This window comes from Chanos chanos, chromosome 5 (genome assembly GCF_902362185.1).
Source record: "Chanos chanos chromosome 5, fChaCha1.1, whole genome shotgun sequence".
Classification (NCBI taxonomy): Eukaryota; Metazoa; Chordata; class Actinopteri; order Gonorynchiformes; family Chanidae; genus Chanos; species Chanos chanos.
Genome location: NC_044499.1, coordinates 8,146,561 through 8,159,395, shown reverse-complemented (window position 1 = coordinate 8,159,395; position 12,835 = coordinate 8,146,561). Strand labels below are relative to the sequence as shown.

The window sequence follows — 12,835 nt, the reverse complement described above, 5'->3', positions numbered from 1 at the left end:
TGTCAAAAAAAAAAAAAAAAAACCCAAAAAACTTGGTTCCATTTATAAATAGAACAATTGCTTCTGATCAATGTGTGAGGTACACGTCACTGAAAAAGAACAACAGTTAAATGGCAAGAGTTTTTATTTGGACTGTAAGAAAACACAAATCAGATGTCATCTGGGGGGTGTTCCAGAAAATGGGTTTAGTGAAAACTGAGTCAGTTAACTCAGTAAGTAGTAAAGCTCCTAATAGAAGAGCCCTCTGACTTCATTTTCCTAGCAAAACAAAGTCATAGGGCTCTTCTATTAGGAGGTTTACTACTTTCTCTGAGTCAACTGACTCAGAGTTTTCACTGAATCTACTTACTGGAACACCCCCTGGCTTCAGAGTGTTGGATGGACTCCCACAACATTAATGAATATATAAGCTTGTTTGCTGGTGGTGCGACAGTGACAGGTGTTTTTTATATATCCATTGAAGCTGGCTTATAAAAACGTTGTAAATACAGAAGATATACTGAAGTTGCCTTTGTTTTCATAGTGAGTTCCAATGCTCTCATACATTGTATTTACAAATATGCTAGTTGAGTGACAGTCCAGTAGGTGGCAGTATGTGACAGTTGGCAGTAAATATGTCTACCATCAGAATGGATCTGAAAAAGGCTTCTGTTTTGATTTCATAATTAACTTTGGGCATAGTTACCACCTGCATTCCCCAAGCAACTGTAATCATCCTGACAGCTGAACTATGATGGCAGTAACAGTAAACCTGATGATTACAAATACTCAAAGATGGGCGGTATTTCAATAAATGTATTTAAAATACGCATTTAATTACTTTTAAGTATATTGTCATTTGTGTTTTCCTGGACAGACATTAATCCGATGTAACTGGAAACAAAATACACTGAGAGATTGTATTTTGTGTATTTAAAATATTTAAAGTACTTAATCAGATATGTAATTTTATTCTCAAATAAGACAAGAACTTTCATCACCAGGCCTACTATAGGACTACAAAATATAGCCTATCACAGTCTTTGGCTAGATGCAAGTCAATCACGTGACATATCCTGTTGGGTCCAGTTGGGTTCGTTGTGAACCGTTTTCCTCATAACCAGTAACCCAAGGAAAGAAGCTGCTTTGGTGCTCAGTGCAAATTGCCTTAAGGTAAAGTATGCAGTAAAATATACTATTAGATATTGCTCACTGAATATCATTATAGGACAGAAGAATAGAGCAATCAGCGAATAGATGTGCTCTAGAACTTGTGAATTTACTTGCTGGCTTGCTAGTGGCATTCTGGCTCGTCTTACAGGCATGCTTAGGCAGCCTGGGACAGTGGCATCAGAGAATTTCTAAATAGGAAAGCACTTCCACTCTCAGACCCTCCTGTTTCATAGGTGGCGTTCACGAGTAAGTCCAGAATGAATGGGGGCCTATGGAGCTTTAACCCCCAAAATGTAACTTTCATGGGGCAAAGAAAATGTTTCTTAGAATTTTCATTATGTGTTTCATATAAGGGGTGGAGACAATTGATACATTTAAATTTTTAGATTTTTTCCGGGTTTTCAATGGTATTAAAATACCTTTCTGAAGGTATCTGTGGCGTCACGCACCACGAGCTAATTTATAGCATTACGGCTTTATGGCATTTACGGCCATATGTAGGATGCAGAATAAAAACAACAAAATATACTTTGAACTCACCTTTATTTTAATTTCATTTCCCAATTCATGTATCGTGTAGATATGCAAAGAACACGGCACTCAAACCATTTTAATGACTGCGTGGAGCAATCAGCATACATTAGCAGAATGCTGGCGTTTTTGTGGGCAAAATCGCCTTGTCTGTAAGAAAAATGAAAGGACATTAGTATTTTTTTCATTTATTTTCTGATATATAATTGATACTATATTTGCAAAAACTCAAATAAAATTTGGCTTTTTTGTTGTCTAGAAACAGGCGTAAATGATTATTTTAGCCGTTTAGCTCCCTTCACCCCCATTCAATTGAGGACTTTTTTGAGAGCGCCCTCTAGGTGAATTGCAGCCAATTTCGGTACAACGGCATTAATAGGAGGTGGACAGGCTCTATGTAGATAGCCTCTGGTGGCATCTTGTGCTAAGTCATATATGCAAGACTTCATCAGCAATAAAGCAGGCTTGCTATTTTTGTTTCTAAGGACAAAATTAGTTTCTAACAGATACATTTAGGAGTGTTTGTAGCAGTTAATCTTCATTGTTGTCAGCGAAATAGCTTGCACCATCCTCTTGGGGATATGGATAACATTTTTTATCTCTGACTTTTCTATGAAATAAAAGGTCAGTTTAATTGACATTCAATTAAAAAAAAAAAAGATTTTATGACATCTGTCAGTTAATTTTCATTCTGAGTATGACTTCTAAAGCTACATTTTGTGTCTTTTCAAACGAAAAGTTTTATGAATTGTGAAGAATAATTCATAAAACTGAAAGTGAGTTAACTCCATCCTAGCTAATGCTTACATATCAATAATTCTTTATTGTCTACTTATGTGAGCAAAGCAGAGTTAGAGACCCTTCACCTCCTGGAGGACCAAAAGAAGGACCTGTCTTCACTGGATTCATATCCACTGATCAAGCTACTCTTTGTGAGATTCAACCCCACTTTGCCATCGTTGGCACTAGCTGAGCATCTCTCTCCTTTGCAGGCATGGTTTACCGCCCTCACAGAAGGCGACTAACTGCTGAACTGTTGGAGAGGTTAGTTGTGCTAAAAATCAACTAAACCGAAGTGGAAGGTTTGTAGCGTAAGGGGGTACATGAAGGAGAATATGTTATTTTATAAGTTGTTTCCGCCCTTCTCTTTCACTTACACTAAATGTGTTGTATCATACTCCACTGTAATGGCACTGTTAATTGTCTCTGGTACTTCTACAAATGATTGCTTGCAAAGTGAGAGATCTAGGAAATTAGCTTACTTTTGCACTTATTGTAAGTTGCTCCTGAAAAAGGTATATGCTAAATGCCTAAAATAGTGTTACAGATAATTTGTATGTATTTTTGTATGCATTCAAATGACAAATTACTTGTGTTTTAATTAAATCCATTTTCTCACGCCAGCATTTTGTATTTTATTTTGATACATTTGATGAGCAAGTATTTGTAATTTGTAGCAAGACACTTTCTGATGTGTCCATATCTGCAAATACTCAGAAGCAGCAAGGCCCCACCAGCGCTGTGGTCTTCATGGTTCTGTCGGCAGAGTTTGGGACTCTTCATGGTTAACATTTGTGAAATGGCAACGAATATTATCATGACTTTGCATAAATTGTTCATTGTTCCGTAAGGGATGGCCCCTAAATTACATGCTTTCATCACTTAGTATACTTTTCTAGAATGCTTTTGCTGCTGCTGCTGTTGACGACTATTAGTAGTAGTAGTAGTTGTAGTAATAGTAGTAGTACTATTAGTTTTAGTATTAAGTATTCGTATTAAAATTAGTAATAGTAGTTTTATTTTTATAAAAGGCAAAATTATGGCTCCACCCTGGCATGAGTGCAAGGAGGTGCGTTTAACGGTGCAACGGAGCACGCATTAATTCTTGATAATAGCCAGACTTAGGCGGAACCAAAACCCTATTCTTAAGACAGGCACTCACGTGCGCATTACATTTGCCTCGGAGAGTGATTTGAACAGGTATAAAAACCGTTGGTGAGTGTATTACTGTTTTATTACTCTATACATTTTTCCCCGCCAGGTGCAACAAGCAAGACAGTCGGTGCAGTATTGGTCCTGCATATCATCACTTATGATTCATAATTAAAGTCTGTGTTTAAACGTCACTAGAATATAGTTTTGATACCTAAATCAAACAACATTTGTTCGCGAACCTGTGCAGAACTATGCAATTAACTACAGATGTGAAGTTTCTTATCGAAATTATGGTAGACAGCGCTGACCAAGGAGCATCTTTCAGCGGGGCTGAATTTACTGATGAATTTACATGACGGCGAGAAGGAAATGAAGATAATTTTCTTGCATTGCCAAAATCCCATTTCTTAATTAACTGTATTCTGGTGGAACTGCAGTTTCTCATCTTTTAGACTTTAGACTCCCAGACCTTGCTTTACTGAACCAATCGTTATCAAGTCCTGGGACTAAGAAAATGATTTTATGCTATTCAGACATACGCCCCTTTACTGATAAGGCGAGTTTTTGCAAAACAGCAACTTTTGTTATGTTACGTCTAATATTGTGTATTAAGGGGAAAGAGTAACAAATTGTTTACACGTTTAGGGTAAAGATAGTTTATTACGTCCCACGTTGAGCTCAACCAATGGACAATGTATTCAGAGCTTGTATTAAGAGCTTCCATGCTCATGACAGTTATCACTCGGAGACTGCCTGGAGGTGGAAAGATACGTGGGCGGGTACCTTCATTTCGGTGGCTAAATCTCAACTCAGTCGTTATTTCACTGAAACGAAACTTGGAACGTGTGTTTACGGAAACTACGAACGTCGCGCTGTGTGCCTGCAGAGGGCGCACAGCATCTTCAAAAACCGCAGCCACCTAGCACGCCCAGGCTTCTCAACTCACATATCTAAACAATCCACATCGCACATTTGCTTACCTGCTTGTCAGCACTGGTTACTGTTTAATGCACTATCAACCATGACTGCTGCTATCGAACTAGGACTGGTACACACCCTACATACAATACCGCACCGCTGTATACACTCGTCACTATACTTTTGCACACACTCGTCACTTAAGTTGTACACACTGATACTCTTTCATACATGTATATAGTGTTATATCTTATTTATAACATATACCATATTTTTATTTAAACCTTTTACCTTACATTTTATATTTCGTATGACTAGTGCTGTTATTGCTGAGTTGACCGGTTTCTCTCGTCCAACACATTTCATTGTAACGTTGACCCTGTGTTAACCTACATATGACAAATAAAACTGAACTGACTGACTTTAGTTTTGTTCTCGTTAAGCATGCCAGGTTGCGGTATATGAACAATAGAGAAAAAATCTTTACTTCAACTGCTGCTGCTGCTACTACTACTACCACTACTGTTATTCCTTAGAAAGAAGAATAAAAGGAAATGTAAGAGGAGGAAAAAGTAGCTTATCTGTTTTATTTATTATCCTGTTCTACAAACCCAGGGCCAGTCTGCAAAAAGACGGAACATATGAAAGGTGGAGCACAGTCTGTAGTACAGCTCAACAGTAGGCCTACATCAGACATGGGAAAGCAGGAACTACCAAATGTGTGGTTACAGAAAAAATCATGGAGTGATTCTCCGAGTCTGCGAGCTTTTTGTTTTTATGGATTTGATTATTTCTGCCATAGGTGAAATGTGAAAAGACAGCGCCTTAGCACCTCAACATTTAGCTTTATTGTATTATCTTTTCAATCAAACATCTTTTTACAGTTTGTTTGTGTGTTTTAATGTTCTGGTCTCATATGTTTTCTTTCAGATCATCATGAGTGTGGTGACATCCAGGTTGACTAAAGAGCAGGAGAAAAAGTTGTGCACATTGCTTGGTCAAGCCAAACTCAGTCTGTTATTCAAAGCCACTGTCCATGGATATAACAATTATGCTTTCCACCAGAAGTGTGATCGGCAAGGTCCAACGGTAACAGTGGCCTACAATAAGTCTGGCTATGTTTTTGGAGCATACACCAGCAAAGATTACGCTCAGACAGGGCAAAATGTCACTGACGACAGAGCTTTTCTCTTCAGTTTTTGCGACCACAAGCCAAAAGCTGAGCCTTTGCGTGTCGTTAGCAACAATCCTCAGTTTGCATTCACCGACAGTAGTACGGGTCCAAATTATGCTTCTCTGGTGATCCTTTATAATGACACAGACACTGTCCAGAGTAATCCTGGCACATACAATTTTGACCCAATTCAAATGCACGGGAATGATCTTCAGCTGATAGAGTGTGAAGTTTACAGAGTTGAGGGTGAGTTCCATGAAATTTAATGTATGTTTATCCATGTGTAATCAAACAAGAATCCTGTTTCACTTCTGACTTTTCTTGTAATGAAAAATTCAAAGTATTAGATGTTGAAGTAAACTTCTTTGTCATTGCTTTTTGTTTTCTGCAGATTATGGAGGTCTTATGGGGACACCATGGAGAAACATTCCGTGGAAATCTGAGTATGAACATTATACTCAACAATAATAGCTTCTGATGTTAGATTGTTTAAGAGCATGTGGTTCACATTTCCCTGTGCTTAGAATTCAACATGTTAAAGAAATCACAAAATGCTGGGGTGTGGTTAGATGTTCAGTTGTGTTGTACATTGTGGCAGGAGGAAGAAGGTCCTTATGGAGACCATCACGAATTGGAGGCCTGATGTGAACTCTGTGAAGCAAGCCCGGATGCTGCTTGTTGGACCAGTAGGGGCTGGAAAGTCCAGTTTCTTCAATTCTGTCAGTTCTGTGTTCAGAGGTCATGTGACCAGTCAGGCTAACACAGGCAGTGCTGGGACTAGCCTGACAACACAGGTTAGCAATTTAAGTAAGTTTCCACACACATAATTCAATGTAGATGTACTATTATCTGTAATAAACATAACAGTTGAGCATCATTCCTTCAAGAATCAACTATGGCTCTAAAGTTTATACTAAATCTTTTAATGCGTTCAAAGGGGGCTAAAGAGAGGGGTTTTGTGTGTGGACGATAATTAAACTGATCAAAACTAATGTTCTAAACTATAATTAAACACTTTTGTCCTCTAGTTCCGTACTTACTCCATCAAGGCATGCCAGAAAGGCAAGACTCTGCCCATCATTCTCTGTGATTCCATGGGATTGGAGGAGGGTTTAAACTCTGGGATGGATATGGATGACTTCACAAGCATTCTGAGGGGTCAAATGCAGGACAGATATCAGGTAAAGCAATGACACATTGACACGAACCTACAGCACCCACCAAGTGGGACAAGCGTATGAGTACCACTGCTAAAAAAAACCCTCAGAGCAAACCTGGAAAAGGCCTCAGGGCACCCTTATCCAGCAGCCATTTCAAATTATGTGTGTAAGATAAAGCCGTTGTCTCGGTGATCTACAATCAAGGTTTAACTCTGACATGCCAAATGTGCGAAACAAATCTATTCTACAGACAAATCTATTCTACAGACAAATCTATTCTAAGGTCCATTACTGTAATTTCTGCTAGAGATGCCTCTTATAACAGATGCAAAAAAATTGTTGTTTTTTGGTTTTGTTATAAATTTTTTAAAGGATCTGTACAACATCATTTTCACTTTGGTTTTTTGTTTGATCTGTGACAAAAGTGCATTAAATTGGGCAGAGTTTGGGGGAATACTTTTGATAACAAATATATATATATAAAAATACTTGTATATACACACACACATATATATACGTGTGTATATACATATACATATAACTCTGTGCTTGTTATATTTTTTCCTTTGCATGTACTTAAACAACCTTTTAAGTGTAAGATGTTTACCTCTTTCACTGAATTCCAGTTTAACTCATCAATGCCTCTGCAAACTGAATCAGTGTATTTCCGTAAATCGGTCGAGCTGAAGGACAAGATTCACACTGTTGCATATGTGATTGATGCCAGTAAAGTCAAACTCCTCCCTGACAAAATGATTGAGAAGTTTGCTGCTTTACGCAGGAAAGCCAACCAGATGAGTAAGTACATAAATACCTGAATTACTGTCACTGGATTATTGTTAACCTCATTTGTAAGTCTTCTGAAAAACCGTCTTGAATATGGAGTACCCTTAAAGAAAACTTCTATTTCAAAAGTATCAGGTTTTATCATGGGCATATCATTACAGTAATTATGATGAAAATACATGTTACAGTCATACAGTTGCAGTAACTGAGATGGAATCACATTTCAGTTATTCAGCAATTCCAGTGTAACTGTTTTATAAGTTTATAAATAAAAATTATTCAGGTACAATTGTGTTTCACAGATGTTCCACAGCTTGTCCTCCTGACAAAGGTGGATGAGGCTTGTCCTTTGGTGGCAGCAGATCTGAAGAATGTGTATCGCAGCAACTACATCAACAGAATTGTGAGTTTCACTGAGCATTTAGGAACAATTCTCAGTGCCTCTCAGGGTTTTTTTCTAAACATTGTCTGAATTTGAGTTAATTTTCCTTATTATATGTAAACTATAAGTTCAAGTTCTTCTCATCAGAATATATTTTGAGAAGTTTCCTTTTGTGTAAGGCCATCACCCAATATTGATCTTGTCGATAGAGTTACGTTTCTTGCCTCATGATACAGAAAAGAAAGACATTATGTTAAATCATATCGTGACAGATGCGGGAGGTGAGTGATCTGCTGGGAGTTTCTCTATCGTCTGTGGTCCCAGTAAAGAACTACAGCCAAGAACTGGAACTGGATAATGACATTGACGTTCTGCTCCTCAGTGCTGTGAATCAGATGCTCCGTGTCACAGAGGGATACTTTGATGACATTTACGAGAATGACAGTTTGGATAGGATTAAGCCTCTGTTTTGAATCCTGGCAAAAGTCTGTGTCTAACATTAACAGGATTTCTGATTGTTGTGTTGTTATTCAGTTTGCATTTCTGTTTCAATGCTAGTTTTCATTTCTGCTTCTCTTTCTAAAAGTTGGCTTGGCTGGTCTGTTATTTTGAGTCTGATTTCATTTCACAACCAAGAAACTCTTGTTCAATCCCAAACCATGAACTACTGTAGATCCTAATAACATTTCAAAGACCAGATGTTCTATACATGTTTTGTGTGCCCCCCTCCCCCCAAAATACTTAATTTGAAACTTTTTGAAATTCAGATTTTATTTTAACTTGCATTCTTAAAAATACATTCTAAAGTAGAAGCAGACCATGTCTAGATATGTGATAGAAAGTCCTTTTTATTAACAAATATTGAATTTCTGAGTTTACTGCACTGAGCTATCAAACTGCAAAACAATCAGAACTAAAATGCGTCTCATATGCTTTGTTCACATACAAACACAAGTGTAACATATGCTTTGTTCAGTATGCTTTTCCCTTTGCTAAACTATGGGTCTTATACCAGTCAATGAGAATTTCTCAATGTCATGCTAGTATTCTAAATAAAACATTTGTCAATTAGTGTTGGATCAATGGTTTTAAAATTAGAGTACAAAATGCTCTGTACTGAGTTGTGTTCTCTAATCTACTTGTCATACTTGGGCTTTTCCACTGTCCCTTGGAGTCCATCTCCTGGTCTTGAGGATTAACATGAAACTTATGACAAGGTCTAACACATTAAAAGTAATGAGATTATTATACAATTGGAAAAGCAACTTTGCCCTTTTCTTTAGATTATACATTTGTATGTATTAAGGTATAAACTGAGCTGAATCTTACATTTGAATTCAACCATTAGCAGCTTTGCTTGGGCTGGCTTCAAACTTATTTTCAGATGACAGTTGTAACTGTAGTAAACTGTGCATGTCTACTTATAGCTGGTGGTGTCTTCACTGGCTATGTACTCCGGTAAGAGAGAAGCTGCGACCTCTGATTATGATTCAATGGTTTATTCCAGAATGGGACAGGTTTACAAGAAGTGCTCAAGTTGTGTATGTGTGGTTTTCTGTAAATATAAGAAATATAACAGGGTTAATAAATATTCAGCAATAATTACAAAAAAACAGGGTAATAAAGTACTATAGTAGGTTATTAATCAGAGTTTCAGGTTTCAGGCACTACATGGTAGTATATGACCACAAAGGGAACATACAAAGTAACATCCAAGCACAACCATGTCACTTATGATAGCGCCAGCAGAACAGAGCAAGACATGTTTGGGCAAGTTAGCCTAACTGGTGCCATAACTACAATTACTTAGGCTGGCTTTTGTAAGGTCAACAGGAAACAAATGCACTATAAATATGAAAGCATACATGCACTACATAGCTCGACAGAGGTAATGAGCAACTCTGCCCATGTCGGGAACTGTCTACAAAACATGCTATGAACTGTGATTCCCCAAGGTAAGGTGTCGTGCCTGTAGCTCTCTTTCACCCTCTAGTGGTTAGTTTTGGTTAAAGTGTCTGTTACTTCTTGGTTTCTTCAAATGTGATAGTTTACATTAGTAACTGTAGACAGAATTTGACGCATTTCCTGTGAAAATGGCTAACCGGATGCACCCATTCCAGATTTCAAGCCGTTCCATATTTCATATGACACCAGCAAAATCGGGCAGCTCTCAAAATTAATTGAGCATGTGTGTTGCAGACTGGACTTCCAGATTTTGTAATTCCGGGGAAAATCTGGGAGTGAGGAAAATCGGGCAGTTACATGCCCTCAGGTGATTAGTTTTGGTTAAAGTTTCTTACTTCCTGGATCATTAGTTAATCCTGTTAATTGATTCATGGGTTTCACCTGTTTTTCATTTAGTTCAGCCTTGTTTAGTAGTGTATAAATGTTCCTAGTTTTCCTCTCATTCTTTGTGTGTAATTGTTTTCCCTACGTTACGCTGACTTTTCTGCCTGCCTAAAATCCTAAATCTGCGTTCTGTAAATTCCTTGAAGTCTTTTATTAAGTTTACTTTGGTTCTGTTTAGAGGTGACTAACTAACCCTACCCTAATGGAAATTCTAGTTGAAAATCCAGTAGCTAGTCTGTTGGGATGAACTGGTCTCAAATGGTCTGTACTGGTTTCAACTGGTTCTAATTGGGTTTTCAGATTCTAATGGTTTGCCCAGTTAACAATACCAGTTGAAACCATTTAAAACCCATTTAGACCAACCAAGCCATGGACAGTAATGAAATATAATGAAATTAATTGTTTGATTCATCATTTAACAACATACAAAGTGCACTAAAGAGAATACATCGTTTTTTTGAAAATGTCAAATGTCAAATGTCAATAGCTAACGCTAGCACATAACAGATGTATAATATCACATTACATTACAATTTACAATTTGGTATTTGGCAGACGCTTTTAGCCAAAGCGACTTACAATAAATGCATCAGTCAGATCCTGTTACCTCATAAGCAGAGATCACAATAGGACTGTGTGTTAATTTACTCCTTCGTACTACGCCCCTGGAATACTTTGACAGTGAATGACAGACACAGATACAAGACAAATTTTTTTTTTGTACAGAAAGGAAGGTTAGGCAGTGGGGGACAGGCGGGTTCTGAAGAGGTGGGTTTTCAGTTTCCTGCGGAAGATGGCAAGAGATTCCGCAGTCCTAACTGTATGAGGGAGGTCGTTCCACCACCGCGGGGCAATGGCAGAGAAGAGGCATGGTCGGGAGGAGCGGCTGCTGGGTTCCCGAAGTGAGGGGACCATCAGTTGACCGGAGGTTGTAGAGCGGAGGGTTCTAGTAGGGGTGTAAGGAGTTAGGTATGATGGGGTGGAGCCTCTTGTGGCCTGGTAAGCCAGCACCAGTGTCTTGAACTGGATGCGGGCAGCTACCGGAAGCCAGTGGAACGCAGTAAGGAGTGGAGTGACATGAGAGTGCTTAGGGAGGTTGAATACCAGGCGTGCAGCAGCGTTCTGAATGAGCTGGAGCGGCCTGATGGCGCAGGTCGGCAAACCAGCCAGTAGAATGTTGCAGTAGTCCAGGCGGGAGATGACAAGTGCTTGGACCAGGAGCTGGGTTGCCTGTTGTGTGAGGAAGGGGCGGATTCTCCTGATGTTGTATAGGGAGAATCTGTAGGATCGAGTGACTGCCGCGATGTGGCTGGAGTAGGTCAGCTGGTTGTCTTTTTTTTTTTTTTTTTTTTTTTTTTTTAAGCCCGCCAACACCCCTCCAACATGGGAGTCACATCGTACTTTTCTCTCTCTTTTTTATTTATTTTTTTTCTTTTGTTTCTTCTTATAAATTTTATTGTGTACAGAGGAGACAGGTGGACAGGCAAACGAACAAACATGCAGACAGACAGGTGACATACTGTAGAATGACAGACAGACTGGTGAACGGGTAGACAAGGAGACAGACAGAAGGACAAAATCAATGAAAGGTAATAAGGGAGTGAGGGAAAAAGAAGAAAAGTAAAAAAAACAAACAAACAAAAAAAAAACCAACTATACGTGGGACAAGACAAAGGACTGACGCTGTGATGGGGGAAGCAACGCCACTAATTATAATATGGAAACAGTAATAATAATAGTAACAACATTGATGACCATAATACTAATAAGGATAACAACAATACTGACAATAATACCATCATAATACTACTACTACAGTTACTACTACAGCTAATAACAATAAGAGTGATAGTTTCTTTGAAGTATGTATGTGTGTGTGTGTGTGTGTGTGTGTGGGGGGGGGGGGGGGGGGGGGGGGTTCGCTAGCAGGCAAATTCAGTGAATTTATGAAAGGGGCCCAGATTTTTTGAAAGTATAAGTTTTGGTGTTGGAATGAAATTCTTTCCATGGATATGTGGTCTATGAGAAGGTTTAACCATTGTGTGATATTTATTGTGTTTCTTGTTTTCCAGTTTAAGAGGATAGTTTTCTTAGCAATTGCTAGGGCGATGAGTATGGGTTGGGGGTTTTGGATTGGTGGGCTGATCACAGAGGTATCCCCGAGCAGACAGAGGGATGGAGAGAGCGGGATGTTACAGCTCATAAAAAGTGATATTCTGTCAGTAACTTGTTTCCAAAAGTTGTAAGTTGGTGGGCACAACCAGGTAGAGTGGACATAATTGTCTGGGGTGTTCATTGTGCCATGTGAGCACATGTCTGAATCTAGGAATCCCATCTTATACATCTTGTGCTGGGTGATATGTGTTCTGTGGATTACTTTATATTGTATTAGTTGAAGATTAGTATTGTTTGTCATTGTGAAAGTGTTTCTACAGATTAGAGTCCAGA

At 38.6% G+C, this 12,835-nt stretch overlaps 1 protein-coding gene across 1 annotated transcript; it reads left to right on the top strand.

Annotated features, from left to right (window-relative positions):
* The first annotated feature begins 5,472 nt into the window (after nt 1-5,472).
* On the top strand, nt 5,473-8,511 carry LOC115812093 (interferon-induced protein 44-like). The gene is made up of 7 exons (XM_030774580.1): nt 5,473-5,956; nt 6,102-6,153; nt 6,309-6,504; nt 6,739-6,891; nt 7,497-7,668; nt 7,959-8,059; nt 8,311-8,511. The coding sequence occupies exons 1-7, from the start codon at nt 5,473-5,475 to the stop codon at nt 8,509-8,511; spliced, it is 1,359 nt and encodes a 452-aa protein (XP_030630440.1).
* The last annotated feature ends 4,324 nt before the right edge of the window (nt 8,512-12,835 follow it).